This window comes from Rhinatrema bivittatum, chromosome 8 (assembly GCF_901001135.1).
Source record: "Rhinatrema bivittatum chromosome 8, aRhiBiv1.1, whole genome shotgun sequence".
Taxonomy (NCBI): Eukaryota; Metazoa; Chordata; class Amphibia; order Gymnophiona; family Rhinatrematidae; genus Rhinatrema; species Rhinatrema bivittatum.
Genome location: NC_042622.1, coordinates 140342533 through 140367491, shown reverse-complemented (window position 1 = coordinate 140367491; position 24959 = coordinate 140342533). Strand labels below are relative to the sequence as shown.

The 24959-nt window shown below is 41.4% G+C and overlaps 1 protein-coding gene across 9 annotated transcripts in view; it reads left to right on the top strand.

Moving 5' to 3' along the window:
• Positions 1 to 24959, top strand: part of PNPLA7 (patatin like phospholipase domain containing 7) — a 668718-nt gene that overhangs the window by 265861 nt on the left and 377898 nt on the right. For all 9 annotated transcript variants that reach the window (XR_003858427.1, XM_029614471.1, XM_029614468.1 and 6 more), the window contains one exon: positions 20573 to 20704. Coding sequence is in view for 8 of the 9 variants with exons in the window: in XM_029614471.1 (XP_029470331.1) it covers positions 20573 to 20704 (132 nt within the window). In the remaining variant the exon portion in view is untranslated. The remainder of the gene's footprint in view (positions 1 to 20572; positions 20705 to 24959) is intronic.

The window sequence follows — 24959 nt, the reverse complement described above, 5'->3', positions numbered from 1 at the left end:
ACAGGACAAGGGGTCCATGATACTCATAGCCCCATATTGGCCTCGACAAGTATGGTTTCCCACACTTCTAGACCTCTCGATCAGAGAACCAATTCGCCTGGGTGTAGCTCCCACTCTCATAACTCAGGATCAGGGTCGGTTGCGCCATCCCAACCTTCAATCCTGAACAATGCGCCATCCCAACCTTCAATCCTGAACAATGCGCCATCCCAACCAAGTATGGTTTCCCACACTTCTAGACCTCTCGATCAGAGAACCAATTCGCCTGGGTGTAGCTCCCACTCTCATAACTCAGGATCAGGGTCGGTTGCGCCATCCCAACCTTCAATCCTGAACAATGCGCCATCCCAACCTTCAATCCTGAACAATGCGCCATCCCAACCTTCCTCCTGAACAATGGCCACTGGCATTTCCTGGTTAAAGCATATGCTCTAACCCGTTAAATTATTCGTATCATGTTATATTTATTCTACCTGCCTCTATCTTCCTTCCAGCTTGTCTTTAAGCCTCCAAGTTTTCCATACCTTGTTGATTGTAACTTTGACTTATTCCTTTTCCTTTGTTATCTATTATTTACCAGAATTGTTACCTCAGTTTTACCCTTTGTTAAAATGTAAACCGATCGGATATGGTTATCTACTATGAAGGTCGGTATAAAAAACTGCTAAATAAAATAAATAAATAAATAAATCCCAATCCTGGACAGAATGGATGTTGAAAGCTTGATCTTACAACCACTCAGTCTTTCATCCAATGTCTCTCAAGTGCTTATAGCTTCACGTAAACCTTCAACATGAAAGAACTATTCTTCAAAATGGAAAAGGTTTCCTTTGTGGTGCACACAAAAGAACATTGACCCTTTTTCCTGCCCCACAACTTCTCTACTAGACTATTTATGCCATCTTTCAGATTCTGGTCTCCAGATCTCAACTGTAAGAATATATTTAAGTGCAATCTCAGCTTACCATAACAAGATGGGAGATGCACCAATATCCATACAACTCTTGTCAGTAGATTTATGAGAGGTTTAACTCAACTTAAACCACCAATTAAGACACCAGTCACAGAATGGGACCTAAATCTGGTCTTAACAAGACTCATGCGTTCTGAACCCATGACTTCCTGTGATCCTAAATTTCTCACATGGAAGACTATCTTCCTCATAGCCATTATTTCGGCTAGAAGGGTTAGTGAGTTACAAGCACTTGTCACGTACTCACCCTATACAAAATTCCTACGTGACAGAGTGGTTCTCCGTACACATCCAAAATTCCTCCCCAAGGTAGTTACAGAATTCCATTTGAACCAATCCATAGTTTTACCCACATTCTTTCCAAGATTTCATTCTCACCAAGGAGAATGGGCCTTACATACCTTGGACTGTAAGTGTGTGCTAGCATTTTACTTAGACCGCACTGCAGTCCACAGGAAATCCACTCAACTCTTTGTATCTTATGATCCAAACAATCCGGGAAAAGCAGTGGGTAAACATACTCTTTCCAATTGGCTAGCAGATTGCATACAGTTTTGCTATGACAAAGCAGGCCTTCCTCTCCAAGGGCGAGTAAAGGCGCATCAGTAAGAGCAATGTCAACCTCAGTAGCACACTATCGTTCAGTGCCAATTCTTGACAGATGTAAAGCAGCAACATGGAGTTCTCTTCACATCTTTGCAGCTCATTACTGTTTGGACAAAAAAGGATGACAAGATTCAGCCTACGGACAATCTGTCATAAAGAACTTGTTTCCAGTTTAATCCCAACTCCTTACTGGGAGTTTTTTTTTTATGTACTTAGTGAGCACTTTACACTTACATTTACATTGCCTAAATTCTATTAGTTATTATGTGTGTGTGTGCATATATAATATAAATTCTAATAGGTGATGGTGCCATGAACCTTCAAACACCACTACCTTTGGTATTTCTTCTGTTTTTATAAACTTCTTGAGGACAGTCATTGTATTGATGGTCCTTGGCCAAGAGCCACAGACTAAGATATGCTTTGTAACCTGGTTCACATGCACCCTAGGTTTAGCCAGTAGGTGTCACTATTGAGCAATGGATATAACTTCTTAGCTCCAGCTGTCTCAGGTAGCGAAAACTGGGTCTGGGAATTCCACCTGGATTTTCCACATGGGCGTACACAACATTGACTATGAGCCACTGGGCCATCCTTGAATTTCATCCTCTTAAAATATAACTTGTATATTATTATTTTTATTCATTTGTATAGTGCATACCAGATGTAAACAATACAGACTCTTTGGAGCTTACAAGCTAGTCAAAATAGACTAAGAACATAAGAACATGCCATACTGGGTCAGACCAAGGGTCCATCAAGCCCAGCATCCTGTTTCCAACAGTGGCCAATCCAGGCCATAAGAACCTGGCAAGTACCCAAAAACTAAGTCTATTCCATGTTACCATGGCTAATGGCAGTGGCTATTCTCTAAGTGAACTTAATAACAGGTAATGGACTTCTCCTCCAAGAACTTATCCAATCCTTTTTTAAACACAGCTATACTAACTGCACTAACCACATCCTCTGGCAACAAATTCCAGAGTTTAATTGTGCGTTGAGTAACTTTTTGAAGTGTGTTGACTGACAACACACTTCAAAAAAACAACACAAAAACAAATAAGAGGCTTTGAATTAAAACACTGAAACCATGATTGGGAAAAACTAAATCAGATGCGTTATGAGTGGGATTAATTGAGGAAGTAACAGTTTTCATTAAGTGAGCAAAATTGCAAGTAGTGAGATCTCTTAAAAGTCTATAAGAAAATAGGTGTTGGGTTCTAGAAAGAGGATTAGGTGGGTTTCACTTGAGGACAGGACTACTCAGTCCTTTTGGATAAAAGCTGTGAGAAATCTGAACTTTTCCCCAAAAAACAATCTATAAAAGAAAAGCAACTCTTTTTGTATGACCCCAGCTGATCCTCTCTTACCTCCAAGCCAGTTTTATAACTCAAATTGATCCTTTCTTCCCTTCCCTCTCACCCCCCCAGTCTCACCTCTTCTCCTCCAACTTTTCTCTCACTTCCCTCTGCTGATACCATCTCATCCCCAGCTCCTCTCTTACATCCATCCCTCAGTTGATCTTCTGTCATTACCACTCTAATACCTCCATAGCCAATCCCTCTCCAGCTGATCCAAACCTTTCCCTGGCCAGGGTCAGCAGAAACATTTTCTTTTGGACTGCAGATCATAAGTGAATGACAACTGGTGGGAAGAGAGAGCAGGCTGGATGGTAGGGCAAAATTTTCTCTTGAGTAGGTTAAGTGGTATGTGAGGAGAAAGGAGAAGATGCAATCTCTAATAGCCCATGCACATTCAGCTCTTCCATCTTATGGCTGGTCCCAAGCTTGACTGTGACCTGCAAGTGTCAGCAGCATTAGAAATGAAAGTCAGCACGGGTCCTGTAAGTCAACGAAAACTCACAGGCCCTGATCTCTCCTCGCGTAGGTCTTCCTGTTACCATAGAAATTCCAGTAAATTCAGGGCCATTGTTTGTTCTGGCTTACAGGCCCCATGCTGATTTCCATTTCTAATGCAGCTGATGGGCCTGAACACTGCTGCTGTTTGAGGCACTTGAGACCCTAGCTGAAGGTTTTGTTACCCCATTTGGGGTCTTAACCCACAATTTGGGAAGCCCTACCCTAAAGGGGACACAATGGAAGTAGGGGTTGGGTATCATGTGGGAATTTGATCTACTTTGGGTAGATGCTAATACAATGCTACTGGGCAGATTAGGTGGGCCATTTTGATCTTCATCTGTCGTCATTTACTATGTCACTATGAGAATAGAAGAGTATTATCAGGTAAGAATGTATTTCTTCCCAGAAACTGTGAACATATATAATAGTTTCCTGGTGGAGATAGTGGAAGCAAAACAGTATTGGATTTCACGAAGTTAAGGGGCAAGCTTTGAAGATCCTTAGCTCTGGAGAAGTGAAGGGGTAAAGCTAAAGATCGAGTAGGGTCTGTGACATTGCTGAAAGGGAAAGTGAGTGGACCAGATGTATCTTATAGTTTTCATCAGTTGTCATATTCAGTGTTTGTGTTGCTACCCATAGCTTAGATTAGGCCAGTTCTACTGTACATAGGCATGTCAGACAGCTACTGTGGAAGCAGGGAGGCTTCTTATAAAACGCTTTAGCATCACTGGACTTTGATTTAACAAAAGGTTGCACTTTAAACTGGAGTTAACTAGAAACCACAGAATTCAAGGTAACATGTAGGCTGAAATGTATTTTTCTGGGTTTGGCTCAGTGACAGTAGGCAGACCCTGAATGTAATCCTTTTAAAGTGCAATTTATCTGTGGTCCAGTCAACAGTATTTACTGCAATGACTGAACTAAGTAAATTGAGAAGTGAATAGGGTAAATAAACTTGAGTAGTTGTGAATGAAGGCTTATGGTACCTTAGCACAATAGTAAACAGGGGCTAGGTCCAGGATTGTACTGACATCTGGGTGCCCTGGGCAGGCCAATAATTTGATGCCCTGTCAAGCCAATTAGATGGTCCATATAGTCTTTTTATGATGTTTCTATGAATTTAGCACCTCTTACAGGTTGGTGCCTCAGGCAATGGTTTGGCTGGCCTCCCCCTTAATGTAGCCCTAGCTAGTTATGATTGAATTGGAAGCCCAAATTAGTAGGAGAAATCTACCAGTCCAAATGCCCCCCATCCCCTTTATTTTTCTGTCCGTATTAGCCCCAAATGGACTGTGAGCTGCAGCATAGCATTGGTGATAGATTGCTCACCTCGTTGTGGATAATAGACTGCTCTGTCCTTGCCAGCAAAGGAAGACTTACAGCAGTACAATATAAGTTAGTTCACAATTTGCTAGTCTGAAATTCGTGTTCAGGAAGGGGGAGGAGGGGAAGAAAACCTGTTTCCACTTGGTATGAATTTTGAGCATGTGCATTCCTTATTGCCTGTAAGTGTGGCATTTATTTAGCCTGAATAACTGAAGTCAGAGAAAAGAAAACCACAGGACTGAATGCTCTCAAGGAGTGGTTCCCAATAGGGTCAACTAGAAACAGAAAGGTGTACTCCATGGAGTGCACATAATTTCCAAAGGCATTCTTTACATCAAGCACAAATTTCCAAAATGTGAGAGACATGCGGGAGGCTGTATTTGTCTATGCAAGCAAGAATCAAGCTTTGCTTTTGAGTGTGTATGAGAAAAAGAGAAAAGTTTGCGTGCACGTGAGGGGAGAAGCAAGAGTTGTAAGCAGTTCATTGTGAGAGAGGGCAGGGACCACTCAGTATAAGTGCCTATATGTATATATGTGTGTGGCTGTGTGTGAAATTGTTTTGTGTGTGTATATTTGAGAGAAAGCTTGAATTTATTTGGATGTGTGTTGGTGATGAAGATGCTGTTTGTATGTGTGTGAAATATAGGTGGGGATGTATGTGTTGATCTTTATATCAGAAAGGGAGTGTGTGTATATGTATGGAAGAGGCGGCGTATGTTTATGAAATCAGTTATGTGAATGTATGTCCTTGCCAACTTCATTCCCTGTTCTCTTTTTCAACTTAGTGTGTATCTTTCCATTGCTGTTTAGTGTACCCATGTAAGTTCCACAGCATAGAGAAAATACCTATGTGACTATGTTATGGGGACAATTGCCACCTTGCTGCAGCTGATATAGTCAATATGTGCACTTATATTTTTGATGCCGCAGAACTTAATGTTTTTGAAAGTTATATGTGTACATTGAAAAGGACACAGATGGAAATCAATGTTTGCATAAGACATTTTTCAGCACTTCTTTAAAAAATGTCTAAAAATCAAGGCTGAGGGAATCTGTGAAGGGCTAGATGTTCTGTGTATTGGAAGGAGTAGTGAGAGTAACAGAAACTGTGTGTATACTCTTCGCAGTGTATAACAGAAGCCATGCTTCAGCTCCCTGAGTAGAATCTTGATTGAAGCAGGACTTAAATGGGTGAAAAAAAAATTATATCTACCCTGTTATATAAGAGAAAGCTTACATTATAAGGAACATTGCCCAATTAAAACCAGTGGTTAGAATGAAACTTTTTTTTTTTTTTAAGAACAGATCCATTCTAATTTCCAGGGATCTCTGGAAACGGACATGTTCTGCACAGTCACAAATTTACCCCATAGGGATAGGAATCTGATTCATGTGTGACATGGATTTTAGGACTTCATAGCCAATATGGACCAATTAGGTGTCATGGAAAAGGGCTCATTTAAGGCATTGTTTTAGATACAGTTCCAAGTCTTTCAGGAGAATTGCAGAGGAGCATCTTAAGAATTTGCCAAGAATTTGTTTGCTATGTTCTGCTCTTCTTTTTCACTGCTTACTTGACCTCCCCTCCTCTCTGAAACTGGTTTGTTGTCATAGCGCTCCTGTGTTAGTTGTTTGGTTATTATATGAGAATAAGGAGGGGAAATCCTCATTGCCTTCATATCTGATATTTTTCTTTCATTTCTCTTCCTGTGTACAATTTTGTTGATGAATAATAATAAAAAAAAAAGGTTGAACCATAAAATATCTCCGGGATATAAGCTATGGGGTAGATTTTCAAAAAGTACTTGCCCACGTCCATGTGCGTGTGCTATCCGGTGAGCACACATGGACGCGCGATTTTATAATACGCGCTGGCGCACGTGTGTTATAAAATTCCAGGTCGGCGCGCACAAGGGGGGGTATAATTTTGCAAAGAGGCGGCGACGCATTGGGGCCTTCCCCAGTTTTCAACACCCTACCCTAACCTCCCTTTCCCTTCACCTATTCTACCCTCCCCCTATCCTAGCTACCCCTAATTTTTTTAATTTACCTCTTGCTCCTGCAAAGGAGCAGGAGCAAGTTGCGTGCTCCGGCACAGCAGCAAATGGCCTGTTCGCCAATCCTGTTAATTGCAAGGATAATCCAGAAAATGCTTAAATATTGTGTAAGAATTATTCTCATTGCTCCAGCATAACCAAGACAGATAGGTTTTTCCTATCTCTGAACAGTCTCTAATTTCATTGGGCATGTCCCCATCTCTCATCTTTCTGGAGGACAGTTATTTCTGCAGTCCAAATCTGCCTTCTCTAGCCCTTATTATATGGCGGCTGATCACACAGTAGAATCTTCTTTGCTTCTTCCTAAAGAAGTGGACGATATCCTGATCTCAGCCAGAAAGCCCTCAATGAAGGCTTATAGCTTTAAATGAATTTTCGGCCTGGTGCTAATCTGAATCTCTGAAACTGTTTGTAGGAAGCCCCCACAGGACTTGCTTTGCTACTTGTTTTCCCTTTCTTCATCAGAAAAGTTCACATTCATGCCATTGTGGCTTACCAGCAACAGGTGGAAGGTGCTCCAATTTCTACTCATCCTTTGGTATCCAGATTTATGAAATGATTGTGGTACTCTAAGCCTCTGGAGTCTTGAGACCTTAGTGTTATTCTGACCAACTTTATGAAGCCTTCATTTTACCTTTGGAGTCTACTCCTTTTAGAGTCACCTGCTCACATAGAAGGTGATATTTCGAATGGTCAATCATGTCTGCTCAACAAATCAGTGAGTTACAGGCTTGGGTGTACTTGCTCGCCTTATCTCTGGTTCTTTCGCAGTAAGGGTGATCCTTTGCCCTCATCCTAAGTTCCTATTAAAGTGATAACTACTTTTCACATAAATCAAGCCATTGTTCTTCCTACTTTCTTTCCAAGGACACATACTCCTGAAGATGAGAAGGTTTTTCATTCACTGGACTGTAAGAGGGCCTTGGCCTACTGTTTGAAAAGGAAGCAGCCTCATCAAATGACTTTTCAGTTGTCTGTTGTCTTTGATCCAAATAGATTAAGAGTAGCAGTCACCAAAAGAACTCTATCAATTTGGATAGTGGACTATATTGCGCAGTATTCTGCATTGGCTGGCTTATAGATTTCAGACTCTGTCAAGTGAGAGTCATGGTGATTTCAGTGGTGAATGTAAGACATTTGCAAAGCTACAACTGGTTGTATGTGCAACCCTTCACATCCCACTACTTTCTGGACAGCATGTCAAGGAATGACAGTAGTTTTGGATAATCAGTTTTGTGCAATTTAGAAACTTAGAAAGGTGATGGCAGAAAAAGACCATACAGCCTATCTAGGCTGCCCATCCACATCAACTATTTAGCTTTATAATCCTTACTACTCATTCAGAGATCCTCTGTGTTTATCTTATGCTTTCTTGAATTTAGATAATGTCCTTGTCTCTAGCACCTCCACAGAAAGGTTATTCTATGCACCCACTATCCTCACTGTAAAGAAATATTTCTTTAGATTACTTCTGCTTTCACCCTTATCCCATGAACCCTTGTTTAATAGATTCCTTTACAGTGAAAGAGGCCTGCCTCCTGTGCATTGAAACCTTGGAAGTATTTAAATGTCTCTATCATATCTCCCTGTCCTGCCTTTCCTCAAAGGTATATCTGTTTAGACCTTTAAGTCTATCCCCATATGCTTTCGAACAATACCATTGTTCATGTTAGTAACCACTCTCTGGGCTGACTTCATCCTGTTTATATCCTTTCGAAGATGCGGTTTCCAGAACTGTACCAAAATGAGGTCTCACCAGGGACTTACTTATTTATTTTATTTATTTATTTAAAACATTTTCTATACCGACTTTCACAGTATGACCAAGACGGTTCACAACTTCCAATATAAAAGAATAAAGAAAATAACTAAACGAAACTACACAATAAAACAAAACCAATAAAATATAAATAAACAAAGTAAAGTAATAGATGGAAAAAAAATACAATATGTATTTATAATCCCTAATTCTTTAACATAACTATACTAATTTTAAAAACAAGAAAAGTCGGGAAATTAGAGAAGAACAAAAACCAATGTTTTCACATGGTTGGCTGTAACAAGAGCAAGCTATTGAAACTGTTATGTGTGTTAAACAACCACTAATAGTGTGAAGATCTTTAAGAGTATGGGTTAGTTTCATCAAGTCCACCAATATTGCCACCTCCTTTTCTGCTGATCATTCCTCTCCCTATGCAACCAAGTATTCTTTTGGCTTTTGACATTGCCTTATCCACCAGTTTAGCCATCTTAAAATCATCCGATACAATCATTCTCAGTTCCCGCTTTTCTTTCGTGCTTAGAAGAATTTTGCCTTTGTTACTATACCACTCTTTTGGGATTTTGCTGCTCATATACATGACTCATAATTTTTAAGCATTAAATCTTACTGCCAGACTCTAGACTATTCCTTGAGCTTTGCTAGATTCCTCCTCATGTTTTCCACACTTTCCTGGCTATCTACCCTGTTGCAGATTTTGGATCATCCAGAAAAAGTAAACCCTTCCCAACAATCCTTCCGCAATATCACTAACAAAAATGTTGAACAGAACGGTCCCAGGATTGATCCCTGTGGTGCACCACTAGTAAAGCTCCTCTCCTCCACCACCAGTAATGCTCCTCTCCCACCAGTAATACCCACCTCCTTGGAGTGAACTTCATTTGCCACTACCCTTTCTTATCTCCCACTCAAGCAGTTTCTAACCCAATTAGGCTCTTTAGAGTCAAAATAATAAGGGCTTAGTGTACTTGTTCACTGAGTAGTCCATGCTGCACCAGTGGGGCCTGGTTGCTTTATTCAATTGCACTGCTGTGCAACCCTCAGTTTAGGACTCCTTGCAAGTTATAGCTAATTTAGCCCTGCTTGTCAATGACTATAGTATATAAGAACTTTAAGAATTGCCATGCTGGGTCAGACCAATGTCCATCGAACCCAGCATCCTGTCTCTGACAATAGTCAATTCAAGTTGCAAGTACCTGGCAGATCCCATAAAGTAGATCAAATTTCTGTTGTTTACTCCCAGGAATAGTAATCACTTTCTTTTGTCTACCTGGCTAATGTATTATGGATTTTTCCTCCAGGAATTTGTCCAAACCTCTTTTAAACCCCACTATGCTGGTTGCCTTGATCACGTCCTCTGGCAACAAATTCTACAGCTTGATAGTGTGCCGAGTGAAAACAGGGTTCTCTATAGACAGCAGGATGAGTTAGCAGTGTGTTTATCCCCACCCTCATCCCTATAGAATCAACTACCTCATTAAAGCTTGCTAAAGTCTGAAATTGAAAGAGGGGTTCATAAGGCAGCACATGTAGGAACCACCGTAAATGTTCAGTACATTTTTACAGAGCTCTGAGAGATGTATCCATTCAGTACCTCTGGAAGCTGAAACCCACGTGTCGTGGCTGATTCATCCTGCTGTCTATAGAGAGCCCTGTTTAGAGGTAAACAAACTTGCCTTTGTGAAGTGGCTCTGGTACATTTGTGGCTGGAGATTCTAGTAAGAGTGCAGAGTATCTCAGAGACTGCTTTTGTGATGTAGACAGGTGCTACTAAAAATTGCTCTCGTGTTGGCGATTGTGACCAGTCACAGAAAATAACACCATTGTGCTAACACAGAAGGGTTCAGAGTTTCTCTAATATGAATTTGGGTATATTCTTATACAGTAGGATGGCCCAAATTTCGAGCACATTTTCCTTGTATACAAAGCTCTGTCGCTCCTCCGGTACAAATCAGAATTGAAGATTTTCAGTATCTTTTTTAAAGCAAGCACAACCAGCATCATTTCAAAAACACATGGAGAGCCATCAAACATATATTTTAATTTCTCAAGTGTTTCAATATTGTTGGTGGAGCATAAAATCACAAATAAATGGCAAAGTTTGAAAAGTGTTCTGTCTGCTTCACTTTTCCAGAGAGGTGTTGACAGGTTCTCAATGCTGCTTGTAATTTTGATGGTGGTAAATCTGGTGATACTGGGTTTCTGCAGGTTTTTATCCCTGGTGTTTACAAGTCTTATTGCATAATATACAGCGGAGTGCATGTATTAACAGAAAAATATCTAAACACAATGATCGCACATTAAAGAAAGCTGCTTTTTTAAAGTATACTTTGGGTTCCTCTTGTGGACTGCCTGTTTGCCTGATCCAGATGTCCCGAATAACAATAGTAGTGAAAAATGATGCATAGGCCTCTTAATTATGTTATATGATGGTATCCCATCACGTATTTCAAGGGTGGCCTACTCTAATCCTTAAGAGCCATTAACCAATCTGGTTTTTAGAGTATCCTCTGGGAATATGCATAAGATGTATTCCTCCATTGTTTACAAAGATATCTCCTGTATATTCATTGTGAATATCTGGAAAACTAGGTCAGTTTGTGGCTCAGAAGGGGCTGGTGCTAGCCACCGCTCGCCTATTTAGTCATCATCAAAGTAACTTAGTCCTTTGAATTGAGCTCTGTAATACTTGTTTAGGAAGTATCGACATTCAGTGACTTCTCAAGCAAAAATATTTCAAAATATTAGTTCAAAAAGCAAGGTTTAAAACTTCAAACCCAGATGAGCATAATAAACATTATAAAAAGAAATCAAAAGAAAGATATAAATGGATTTTTGTTAGTGATGAGCTCTGGCCAGCTTCATCTCACCCTGTGCTGTGCACTTGGTTCTCATAAGGACTCTGGGAGCCCTCTCACACTCTCCGATGGTTCTCATACACACGCTAATTCTTACCAACCAATCAAGCTATTTATTTATTTATTTATTTATTTATTTATCGAGTTTTATATACCGTAGTTCGGTTTTGCCATCACAACGGTTTACAAAGTTTTGATGTTTAACAGAGTGTTTAAAAGATCCGTGCGAGTGTTAACATCGTCATTGTAGTCATTATAACGTAGTTTGGATGTCGAACTATTCAGATTATATTACGTGCTTGCATTGGTTTCACACGTTTATATATAACTTTATATATACCTTTATATTGGTAATGAGTCCAAACTGGGTGCCTCGGTGCAAACCCTGCCGGTACTTTTACCCGGGTTTGCATTAATAATCTGTAAGGGACCTTGGGTTTCCCCTTACTAAAGAAGTGTACAAATTAACTGAGGAACTTCAGTGCAGAGTTAGCTGGGTTTTGTTGCCCCACGTGGGAACATGCAGGTGGTGTGTCCTAGCTGTTTATCATCTCACAGTACAGTCTTTCCTCAAGGATTTTTTAGTTACCCTTTCAAGGAAGCAGGTTGCTCTGTCTTCTGCTTTAATTAATTTTTTCCTAATTTATGGGACAGGAGTAAGGGAGAGTCCCTATGTAGGAGTCAGCCTTCCGTTGACTTTACTATCCAGCCTTGATTTTTTTGGATCCTTTTAAGACAATCTTTGAGAATTCCCTGCGAGAGCCAATCCCCCTGGTTACAGTGGATTGGGGTGTCCCTGATTTCGAGGCTGGATTTGGGGTAAGGAAGACCTGCAGTGTGCTGTATCTCCTTTAGCGACATGATACAGAGGAGGAATATGTTTGCATTAACTGTCTTTTGAATTATCTCCTCTTGTTTCAAGGTACAAAAGTTTTATTCCACCCTTCCTGCTTCTTGCTTGATTTTCCACTTTTTGGGTTCATTCTAATATTTTTACCACTTGGAGCTGATAACCCATTGTACCTGGGGAGTCAGAAAACTAAAACTTTGGAAGAGGGAAGTCTTTCATCCAGAAAGATACAGAGGAATTACAAGTTCCATCTAAGGCAAGGGATCCCAGTAAAGTGCACTACCAGGAGAAACAAGATTCAACAGTAATGTGATAAGAACTTTGCTGCTATTGAGGGAAATCTTACATGAAGGGGTGAGAAGTGTCCAGCAGGCACTGCCTAAGGAGTTAACAGAATCAAGAAAGAGAGTAAAGTGCCCTTCTGGTGCTGTCTGAGGAGTTAAAGGATATCTAAAGGATTTCTTGGAAGATATTAAATCTGGGACTAAGTTCTGATTAAATATTGGGACCATATACATTCCAACCACCTTCAGTGTGAAGACTTAAGAATTAAATTGGGAGTTAAAGGATTGGACCACATTTAATCTACTGGGATTCCGAAAGAAAGGAACTGGAGAACAAAAGGAATTCAGTGTAAATCTAAGAGCTTTCAGTTGAGAAAAGAGACTTTGATAGAGAATTAGAATCACAAATTTATGATATCTTCTTGCTAACTTATTATTTATTTACTTGACCTACCAAGAGAATTACACTCGGGCCGATACAGTACAGTGCGCTCCGGAGGTAGTATTGCAGTAATCAACATTTGGCAAGCCTTTACCATCCTTATAAAATTCAAGTAAACCAAACTGACCAGGCTCTTAGAAAATGTCCCAAATGTAGCCACATTTCTGCATAAAAATGCCTTTCTCAAGGAGAACTGAAGTCACCTTGAGCAAACATCTTGCCTCCAAAATGAGTGTTCCTTGTTCTTTTTATCCCCATTTACTGCAATGTAGTGTTAACAAACCAAAGTGAATGCTTCCTTGGTCGTCAGTTTTGCTTTTGTAATAGTGATTTTCTATGAAACTCCTACACCCAACTCATAATATCGCTGCTCAAAGTTTGTGCAGCCTTTTCAAAAAGATTTTAAAACAGGGATGTGCAGTGCTGCCTATTATATAGTGAATTCATTAGTCAAGCTGTACAATTTTATTTCTGCCATGCTGAGTTTCAAACTCCCAGGGGAATGTTTTGATGCCAAGGTTCATCAGTTCTTGTCTTTCACAGTTCACAGACCTAGAGGCCCAAATTAGAGCAATCCATATGGCTAACCTTACTGAGAATTGTCTGATCATACATACCACATTTTTCAATTTTTGACAAATCTTTCCTTGTCTGCATGCTGAGGTTGCTCACATCGGTGTGTAAAATGTTCTGTCAGATGCAGAGCTCAGATATTCTCTCAGGATTTAATAGATGGGAGGTTGGTACTGATACTCTTTAACTGTTGGAATAGATAAGCCATGATTAACTTATTGTGACACAGCACCAATCTGTTTTTGACTCCTAATTGGATCCCCCTTTATTTCAGCTTCTGATTTTCTTGTTGAGGGGCACATTCAGAGCAAGAACCAATTTTCACCATCCTTAGAAATTCTCAGTACAGAAGCATTTATACATATAGATTTTCTTCCCTAGACTTTGAGAAAGAGGCCTTCATATTCTTGGAAGTAACTGACTCTGGATGTATTGCAGTGAATAAAGGTCTGAGAGATGGGATAAATGGCCAGGTACAGTAAGGACTCTTTGGATGGTGCAAGTTACTTGAGAGTAGTAGCAGTGTTTGATGGATTTGTCAAAATATTACCCAGCTTGTTTGTTAGATCTGTGGTTTCTTTCATTCTTTTCCTAACTTTCTTAACATAAGAACAAAATAAATAAATACAATTAGTACCGGCAAGTATTTTTATGGTGAGATATTTTATCGTTTTAAATAATGTGTATTGTTTTATTTACATTTTTATTTTGTATATTGTAAACTGCCTGGGTCAGTTCGCTGTATGTGTGGCATAGAAAAATTGAGAAATAAATAAGAATATAAGCTCTGCCATGCTAATTCAGATCAAAGATCCATTGAGCCCAGATCTTGTGACTATGTAACCAATCTGGGTCACAAGATCAATTCCTTATTACTTTCTTCCAGGGTTGAGTGATGACTTTCCTGAGCCTATCTGGCTAATAATGATTTATGGACTCTCTTTTCCAGGAATTTGTCTAAACCTCATTTAAATCCAGCTAAGCTAGATGCCTTACCACATCCTGCAGCAATAAATTCCACAATTTGATTGTATACTGAATGAAAAAAATGCTCTGATTAGTTTTAAACCTGTTAGTTTCATGGTGTGTCCCCTAGTGTAAATAACCATTTATTTACCTGTTACACCCCACTCATGATTTTATAAACTTCTAAAAAAAAAATCCCCTTTCAGTCTCCTCTTCTCCCCAACCTGTTAGCCTTTTTTTTTTTTTTTTTTTTTTTTAAAAAAAAGGAGTTGTTCCATCCCTTTTATCATTTGTGTTACTTTTCTATATATATTTCTACATAACTGTTTCATCATGCATGATCATTGTTTAAAAGTACCATCTTGGAAGCCCAGTCCAGATGTATTCCACATATTAGGAAAAGAATAAAAGAAAGGTCAAATACCAGTATGGTTAAAAGGTGAGCCGAAAGGTTTTATTTTAGCTAAATTAACTTTTTTTCAAAAATTGGAAAAAAGAACCATCTGAAGAAAATAGGAAAAAGCATAAGCATAGACAAGTTAGATGTAAAACATTGATAAAGTAGACTAAAAGAGAATTTGAAAATAAGCTGTCCGAATAGGCAAAAACTCATAATAAAAACTTTAAAAAAATATATCAGAAGCAGGAAACCTGTGAGAGAATTGGTTGGACCATTAGATGATTGAGGGGTTAAAAGGGAACAGAGAGAAAGATTAGGCCATTGCCAAAAAAAAATAATGGCTTCTTTGCTTCTGTGTTTACTGAAGAGGAATTTGGGAAGATACTTGTGCCAGAAACGATATTAAACAGTGATGATTCAGAAGAACTGAAACAAATCACGGTGAAGCTGGAAGATATAAGGCGGCAGATTGAGAAACGAAAGAATAGCAAATAGCCTGGATCAGATGATAGACACCTCAGAGTTTTGAAAGAACTAAAAAATTAAATTGCAGATCTATTACTAGCAATTTATAACCTATCATTAAAATCGTTCATTGTATCCAAAGATTGGAGGGTGGCCAGTATAACCCTGATCTTTATAAAGGGCTCTAGGGGTAATCTGGAGAAATTATAGACCAATGAGTGTGACTTCAGTGCTGGAAAAAATCATGGAAACCTCTCTAAAGAACAAAATCACAGAACACAGAGAAAGACTTGGTTTAATGAGACACAGCCAGCATGGATTTACACAAGGGAAATTTTGCATCACCAATCTGCTACATTTTTTGAAGGGATTAATAAACATGGATAATGGTGAGTTGGTGGGTATAGTGTATTTGTATTTTCAGAAGACGTTTAACAAAGTGCCCTTCAGAAACTCCTGAGAAAATTAAAAAGTCACAGGTTAGAAAGCAATGTCCTATTGCGGATTGCAAGCTTTTTAAAATCCTGAGGGAATATTGAAAGCAGATTTTGCTGGTGGCTGAAGATGATCAGCGAGTACTGCTTTTTGGGTAATACTGGGATTTAAAAGTTTGGGAAGAAGTGAAATTGTGTGGTATATCAATCAGTGTGTGTGCCTTGTTTAAAAGCTAGGACAGGTAAGTGATTTCTCTTAATGTGTTTGTGTTTGGACTTAAATAGCAAGCTAGGAACAGTAAGGAATTTATTTAATGTGTTTGTAAGCTTGTGAAATTTAGTATTTTTTGTATTAGAACTGTGACTATACAAAGATCACTTACTTCATCTGAAAAGGAGAGAATTCTGGTTCCTGGGGAAATCATTCACTAGTTTTGGGCTCACCCATCCCAGGACCCCATCTCCAACCCTTCCCAGGCTTTTTTTCTGTAAAAAGAAAAATCTTCTAAATAGGAGTCAGTAAGTTTGAATTTCATACAATTAACCCTAATTTCAGTGATGAACTAATTTTAGTGGTTTAGCTGCTCATTTACAAACTGTTATCTAGTTATCAAGGTAAAAACTTTAAATTTTAATAGACAAATTTAAAATCCCTTAAATTGAGAAACACAACTACTCCTTACTCAACTTTTAAAAACTTTAACTACTTATTAAAACAAAGATGCAGACAGAAGTCCAGAAGTGAGTTAGTGGTTAGCTAGTCTTTCGCAACAAGTACCAAATGTATGACTATCAACCTGTTGGTGAGGTGTTGTATGTGTTCACCCAGTGCAAAGAGGTCTTGGCTCTCAGAGAACGAGCCTGATCTCTGGAGGCCAGAGTGGCAGACCTGGAGGAGATGAGGCAAAGAGGTATATAGAGGAGACCTTCAGGAACATAGAGCATTCCCAACTTCAGTCAAGCAGCACTTGTGCTGCTTTGGAAAAGCAAGGTCACCTGTCAGGAGACCATCTCCTTGGTTTGGTAAAAAGAGACCCTGTAGATATGATCTAGGTGGTGCCTTATCCTCTCACACCAAGGATATTTTTCCAGGGTTATGTGCCCAGGAGGGAAGGGTTTGAATGGCTGTTAAATTGGGTAATTCGATCATTAGAAATGTAGATAGGTAGTGGCCGATAAGTGTGAGGATTGCTTGGTAACTTGCCTGTCTGGTGGAAAGGTAATGGATCTCACGCGCCACCTAGATAAGATTTTAGACCGTGCTGGGAGGAACAGACTGTCACTGTACATGTGGTTACTAATGACATAGGATGGTGCAGTAGGAAGGTTCTGGAGGCTAAATTTAGGCTCTTAAGTAGGAAACTGAAATCCAGAACGTTCAGGTTGCATTCTCAGAAATGCTTTCTGTTCCATGCGCAGCACCTCAGAGGCAGGCTGAGCTCCAGAGTTTCAATACATGGAAGAGATGATGGTGGAGGGAAGAGGGTTTTAAATTTGTTAGGAACTGAGGAACATTCTGGGGAATGAGGAGCCTATTCCAATGGGATGGCCTCCATCTTAACCTGAATGGAACCAGGCTGCTTGACTAACCTTTAAAAAGAAGATAGAGCAACTTATAAACTAGATAATGGGGAAAACTGACAGTTGCTCAGAAGCACATGGTTCAGAATGATGTATCTTTATAGGATACTAACAAAACAGGAATGTTAGGGTATCTGATAGAGAGGTTACATTAAATACTAAAGTAACTCAGCGGACTTTAAGTAAAGAGCAGACAGAGCAAAAAGATCTCAAATTACACCGTCAACTGATAAGCATATTGTTAATGCAAACAAAAAACATACTTTGAAGATGAGAGTTGTTCAGAAATAACTGTAAGTTTACTGTCTAAGGCATTGATCACTGCTTCTTTAATTTCCGCTATGGTCGGGTGCAGCTGGGAACAGAGATTAGTGTGTTCTCCGTTTTGGGCCTCTGCCGCCACCGCCATCTTGGTTTCCGGCCCACGCGGTTTTTCCTTGTCTCTCTTTTTGCTAGTTTTGCCGGCACAACTGATGTCGATTTCTGCATGAAGTTAGTTATGGACATAAATGGTCAAGTTAAGCAGATTTTCGGGGTTCCGACATGGCAGTTCAAGCTGATGGCGACGGGTAGAGGATTTAAACATCTCTCTAGGAGAGAGCACAGGCGTTTGAGGAAAGTTTAATAAATGCAAATTTAAATTCATAGAAAAATTCTCCAAATTTTCAATCCTTTGTGGAGCTGATGTAAGATTCACTTTTTGCTTAACTTGTAATTCCTTGATTTGAGACATATGCCTTCAAGCTAGCAATACTGGTCTCATGGGACGAAATACGCTGATCTTGATTATAGAATTTAGAATGAATTTCCAAAGTAATAGTAACCAAAAAAGAAACAGACTGTTCAATGGTAGCCAAAGCAGCCTATAAACTATCTAGTGTCACAAAAGCAGACTTAGATAACTCTGATCTGTCTTGGAGAGAAGCAATAACCGCTTGGACCCCTGTAAACCGGCTCCCGAGATCTCAAGCGCTGAGGAAACTCCACCTGAAGCCAAGTAATCAAGCTCCTCACCTCCAACTTGCTTTTCTGGCTCCCAGGAATGCTGGGATGTCTGCATCATCCCACTGTAATCCACCACCTACTCCAGGCACACAGACACTGACCAATGATGCGGCAGCAGCACCGGGACTCTAGGTATGTTCCGGCGATTCAACCCCCGCACGAGTGGCAACACCAGGGGACCTCAGTGTGGATCAATCCTTTGGACTGATCAAAAATTCAGCCGTCAACAGACCGGCAGCCCCTAAACCAGCCAAGTCTAGCTCAGAGATCGAAGGTAGGATGGGTGAAAATTCCAGCATGGTGGTCTGTCGGGATGCTCCGAGAAATGGATAAGTTCTAACTGCCCCCTTCCTCTTGCCCTTGGCACTGGAAAGGGGAAAGAAATAAGCAAAGGAAAATTGTTAGAGAGAGAACGCAGCTCTAGCTCACACGTCTGTTCAGGGTGCCATCTTGACACGGCCCCAGAATTACATTGTCTGATGATGCTTCTTAAGGCTATTATGCTATTGATTACTGCAATGTGTTCTCAGTTCTGAAAGAGAAATTCTGCTTGAGCGCTTAACCCAGTGATACTCAACCTATGACTCAGAGGAGGAAATTACTTTTAATGGTACATATAGTAAGTTATTAAATGTTGAGTTGGAAAAGGTAAAAGAAAACTGAAACTATGCATAACAGCAGTTAATGTATATATCCAAATCAAAATCTTTTTGCCCACATAGGGGTCAATTTTAAAAAGTCCACGCACAGTTCCCGGCGTGCACACATGGACGCGACGATTTTATAAAGCACGTGCTGGCACACACATGCTATAAAATATGATGCCCGTGCGCACAATCATGACAGATTTTAAAATCTGCACATGCATGTCTGGGCGACGCGGGGTGGGGGTGGGGCAGATTTTATAACCTACGCATGGTGATGCAATCTGGCCTCCCCCAGTTCCCTCCCAGCCACTCCAATTAAGGAGTGGACTGGGAGAACTTTCCTATCCCTATCCCTACCCTTCCTACCTCTTCCCCTCTCCTTTCCTCCCCTCTCCTCTCCGACCCCTAACCTAACGCTACCTATCCCTAATATTTTTTTTTTGTTACTTACTGCTCCTCTGGAGCAGAAGTAATCTGCACGTGCCGGCCGGCTGCTGGCGCACGCTTCCTTGGAATAGCGGCTAATGGCGCTGTCCCGACCCACCCCTTTTCCCTCAGCTGGCACTTCTGTGTGTACCGGGGTTTACGCGTGTGGCCAGGCCTGTTGTAAAATGTGTGCAGCGCGCACAAGGCCCGACCACACGCATAAACCCCGGTTTTTATGCACACGATCCTTTGAAAATTTACTTGATAGTCTTGAATATGAAGATTAAAAACATTAAAAAAAAAAAAAAAAAAAAAAAGTAACTGTAGGATTCTGCTCGTGGAGTGATGAAGGTCGCAAACTGTTAAATGCTTTTATATGAGAGTGCTGTTTTATCTGTGGCCTTTGTTTCAAAACCCATTTCTAAATGGTGATATTACTAAATTCATTTATCCATCAAACAAAAATCTCAGCTTTCCAATTGTTTGACATTAAATAGTGGTCAAATGGGTTTGAGGCTCTAACTGTTAAAGTTACCACTACCTTTACCCAATGTCCATTCCTGGTTACTCACACTAAACTTGTTCAAATGTTCTCCTCTCCCACCTCCCTCCCATCCATTCCTCTCTACCCTCCACGCTCTCCTTCAACGCACCCGCCTTATATCTAATGAATGATCCGATACTTCCCGCCTACAATACCATTCATTGTGCCTGATGTTAGTAATCAGTTAAGTGCCTAATGTTAGTAATTGTTTGGTTAAAAATTTGCTACAGCTGCGCTATTAAGAAGTTTATCGTTCAATTGTAATATACTCTCCAATGTTGACTGTAATATACTTTATAATGTTAAATCGATGTATTAAGTTGTTACCATGTAAACCGGTGTGAAGGCAGATTGCTATACGCTGGTATATAAAAAAAATTTGAAGTAAATAAATAAAGTATAGATGCAAAATGTTTATTCTGGGGGAGACAGTTCTTAAAGGACTAACAAGGAAACAATTTTTAAATCACATTTTTTCTTTTTTAAACATTTCTAGGATAATGAGACATCAGCCAAGCGTAGTATTGGGTGTAGCCCACACAGTGGTGAAAAGAATGTCCTCATTTGTGCGGCAAATTGACTTTGCTTTAGACTGGATGGCCCTGGAAGCTGGCCGAGCTGTTTACAGGTGAGAGTGGAGATGGAGAAATGAAGGGAAATAGAAACATGGAAGATATGGTTCATAGGCTCTGCTTCGTCTAATTAGTACCCATTTATTGGGCTGCCACAGACTTTCTGAATTTACTGCTACTATTTCTTATTTCTAAGCTGCTACCAGACATTCACAGCACTTGTACATAGAAGCAATGTTCACAAAATATTTCTTTTGTGCAACTTTTTATAAGCTGAGTTCAGATTTGTACACCACTAGCCAAGTGTGCCTTAGCAAGAATAGTGCAAATAATGTTGGATTTCAAAAGTTTTATTTAACTGGGCTAGTGGTGGGTTCTATGTTGTCTCAATAGCTCATGTACAGTGTTTTTGGATAATGCAAATTATTCAGAACTTGGCACAAGTTCTATCTGGTACCAGCCTTGGTCGACACATTACTCTAGTACTATATTCTGGACATTGACTTCTCATACAGTAGAGAGTGAAATATAATCACTTTAATTCATAAAATTCTGTATAATCATTCTGCCACAGCGTTACACTCCACATTGAGTATTTATCATCCCGGCCAATAATTGCAATCAGCCAGTCGAGGATTGCTTGAGGTATCATGGGTCAGACACACTCACCTGAGTGAGACTTGGGACAAGAGCCTTTTGTACTATATGAATATCCTCCCAGACCATCTTCGTTTGACTGAATACCTCAAGCTGTTTAGGAAATTGTTAAAAACGTATTGGTTCACGCTATCATTTAACCCCAGATGAGTAATATGATGGCTGTGCACTCAATTTGACCAGCTTTGTTCCTCATTTGTTTTTGTTTTGTTATCCAATTATGTTTTGGGATTTTATTATGTATGTATTATTACCCTACATGAATGTAAGATATGTGTGGGATATAATTTTAACAAATATGAAGTATGAAATAAATAGATCCCATAAAAGCTATCACAGCCTGCCAAGAATAAGTTCGCTGCAAATATTACATCAGACCCTAGAAAATCAATACACCTATTGAAAACAGAACAAGATGGATTGTTAGACCTCCTACAGAGAAACTGTGCACTAGCAGAATCTCTCACCTTGGTCACACATACGGAACACAGACAGATCCTAATCAAAGACTGAATAAGGGATCATCAAATAAAATCAAGAAGTATAAAACAGTCATAAAATGCAGGCACTCGCTCCTCACACTCACAAACTCTGACACTTACAAATGAGCTCTTTCCCTGTCACACACCACATATAAGCTCCCTCCCTCACACACACAGGCTCTCTCCTTCACATCCTTCACATCTGTTAATTTATACCAGGTTATAATGTAATCGGTTAAACTATTGGTTTTAATCTGTTAAAATATACCATGTTATAATGTACCTAAAGGCTCGCCTTCGGACAACTTGTATGTAAACTGGTGTGATATTTTGAATCGAATATCAGTATAGAAAAATAAATAAACAAATAAATAAATCCACAGGTTCTTTCCTTTACAGACTCTCTCCCTCGCACATATACATACACAGATTATCTCCCTCACATACAAGCTGTCTACCTCACACAGACACTTTCTTCCTCTCTGTCTCGCGTGTGCACACACAAATACACGCACCTCTCTTCATGTACACACACACACACATGAGGCTCTCTTCCTCACACATACACACACACTCTGGGATCAATATTGAAAAGCTAGCTGGGTATCTAACAGGCCGATACAGTAAAGCGCGGCCGCGGTTACCCTGCTTCTAACCCACTTCTAACTCACAATTTGGCTGCGTAAGTCCAACCCGCGATTCACTATCCCTTTTAACTCATCCTTACCGCTTCTTTAAATCAACCGGTAACCCTTTCCTCCCGCAGCATGTATATGAGATGTAAACGCTCCCATATAGTAATGTGCGCCCCGATTATCTCCTTTTTAACCTGTAGTTTTGCTGTGCGTTTAACCTGCTAACTTACCGCCTACCCTTACCCCTGCGTTAGTGTGGAGCGTCAGGTCAGAGAGACGAAATTTCATGGGCAAATGACCCCCTTACCCCCCCGGGACCCTTACCCTGGCGTTAGTGTGGTGTGACAGCAATAGGCAGGCTCCGGTCAAAATCTCCCCCTCCCGAAGCAAGGCGCAGGGCGAAAATTAAAACAAAAGTGAATAAAGTGTAATAAAAATAAACTTACTGCATGTGAATTTTCTTTGAACAGTCCTCTCTCTCTCTCTCTCCTCCTCCCGAGGCACGCACCGCGGCTCCCCTGCCTTCCGGGGGCAGCCGGCGGCGAAAGCGGCTTCCAGCAGCCCCCACCAGCGAAGGTGGATGAATGGACGCCCGTACGCCTGGATGAATGCATGCCCGCCGGCGAAGGTGAGTGAATGCACGCCCGTATGTGCCTGCGGGCGCGCATTCATCCAGGCGGAAGCCGGCGGGTGTGCATTCATTCACTCACCTTCGCCGGCGGGCGTGCATTCATCCAGGCGGAGGGAGCCGGCGGGCGTGCATTCATCCAGGCGGAGGGAGCCGTCGGGCGTGCATTCATCCAGGCGGAGGGAGCCGGCTGCGAAAGCGGCTTCCAGCAGCCCCCGCCGGCGGTGAATGAATGCACGCCTGTGTACGCCCGTGCGTGCAATTTTGGCGCTCAAGGCATGACGTCACGACGTCGGCGTTCGCTAATGCACTGCCTTGAGCGCCCAAATTGCACACACAGGTGTGCATTCATTCACCTTCGCCGGCGGGGGCAGGGGAGCCAAAGCGGCTTCCAGCAGCCCCCGCCGGCGAAGGTGAATGAATGCAATTTGGGCGCTCAAGGCAGTGCATTAGCTTACACAGACGTCACACGCCGTGACGCCAAACGTCGTGACGTCACACCTTGAGCGCCAAAATTGCACGCACAGGCGCACATTCATTCATCTTCGCCGGCGGGGGCTGCAGGAAGCCGCTTTCGCCGCCGGCTGCCCCTGGGAGGCAGGGGAGCTGCGGTGCTTGCCTCGGGAGGAGGAGGAGAGAGAGAGGACTGTTCAAAGAAAATTCACATGCAGTAAGTTTACTTTTATTACACTTTATTCACTTTTGTTTTAATTTTCGCCCTGTGCCTTGCTTCGAGAGGGTGGGAGAGAGGACTCGCAGTCCCCGCTGGTACCTGTCATTTCAAACGTCATTTGAAATGACATTTGAAATGACAGGTATCAGCACACCCAGGATACTGTATAGGTGCTGTAGAGTGCTCTATACAGTAAAATGGATTGTGCGGGCCTAACGCTTCACGGACACGGCTTGCATTTGCATGCTATTTAAATACAGTATTGAGCGGTAGGTGATCCGAACTGTGCGTGTGGCAAACGCGGGTGCGCCTGGCCCTAATGCACCTCTTCCTACAGCTCCTTACTGTTTCGGCCTGTAAGTTAGCTAGCTGGATAGACATATCTGGATAACAGATTGGATATTCAGTAGCACAGCTGTGCTACTGTATATCCCCTTAAGAGATCACTACTGTTATGAACCCTCCTGTAGCGGTGCTATGGGAGGCTCCTTACCTCTTCCTGGAGGCCGCTCCGAAGCCGGGGTCTCGCCTACGAACTATCCAGGATTTGCTCCAGGGCCTGGGAGGCCTCAATGTTCTTGGGGCCTGCCTGAAGCTGCTTGTGTTTGCATGGACTTCCTGGTTTGAGCTACGCCCTTCTGCCTAGGGGCCAGCCCACAGCACTCCTCCGTACTTATAGGGCCAGCTAGGTGTGGGCCATCCAAACTCCTCCCAGGGAGTTGCCGGTCTGCAGCCCTATAAAAGGCCTTCAACTTCCACTCAGCCTTTCCTTGCATCGGAGTTACTTCACTCTGGAGGCTCCTACCTGCCAGAGCTCCGTCAGGTCTTCTTCGTGGAGCTCCTCTTCGTTTCTTCTCGTCATGTCATGTCTTGGTGCCTGAGGTCCTCGTCCAGGTGTCCTGGTGTCTCGTCTTGATCTTCTGTTTCCTGATGTTCCAAATTCCTTGGTGTCCTGCTCCTGTGTCTTCAGCGCTCCCGAGCCTTTTGGTCCTGTCAGGCCGTTGCTCTTTTGGATGATGTCTTTCCCAAGTGTGGAGTTGCCTACAGGTGGAATTCGTTCCTATGCTCCTGAGCCGTCATGTCCTGCCAGCCTTTGCGGTGCTTCAGGCGACATCTGGCTTCGTCGTCGGAGTCCCACTTCGACTGGATTCTTCCCTGCGCTTGTCCCGTTCTCAGCGTGGTACGTGACCAGCCTCCTTGGGCTGTGTAGGGCGCGCAGTGGGACAGGGTGGTCCG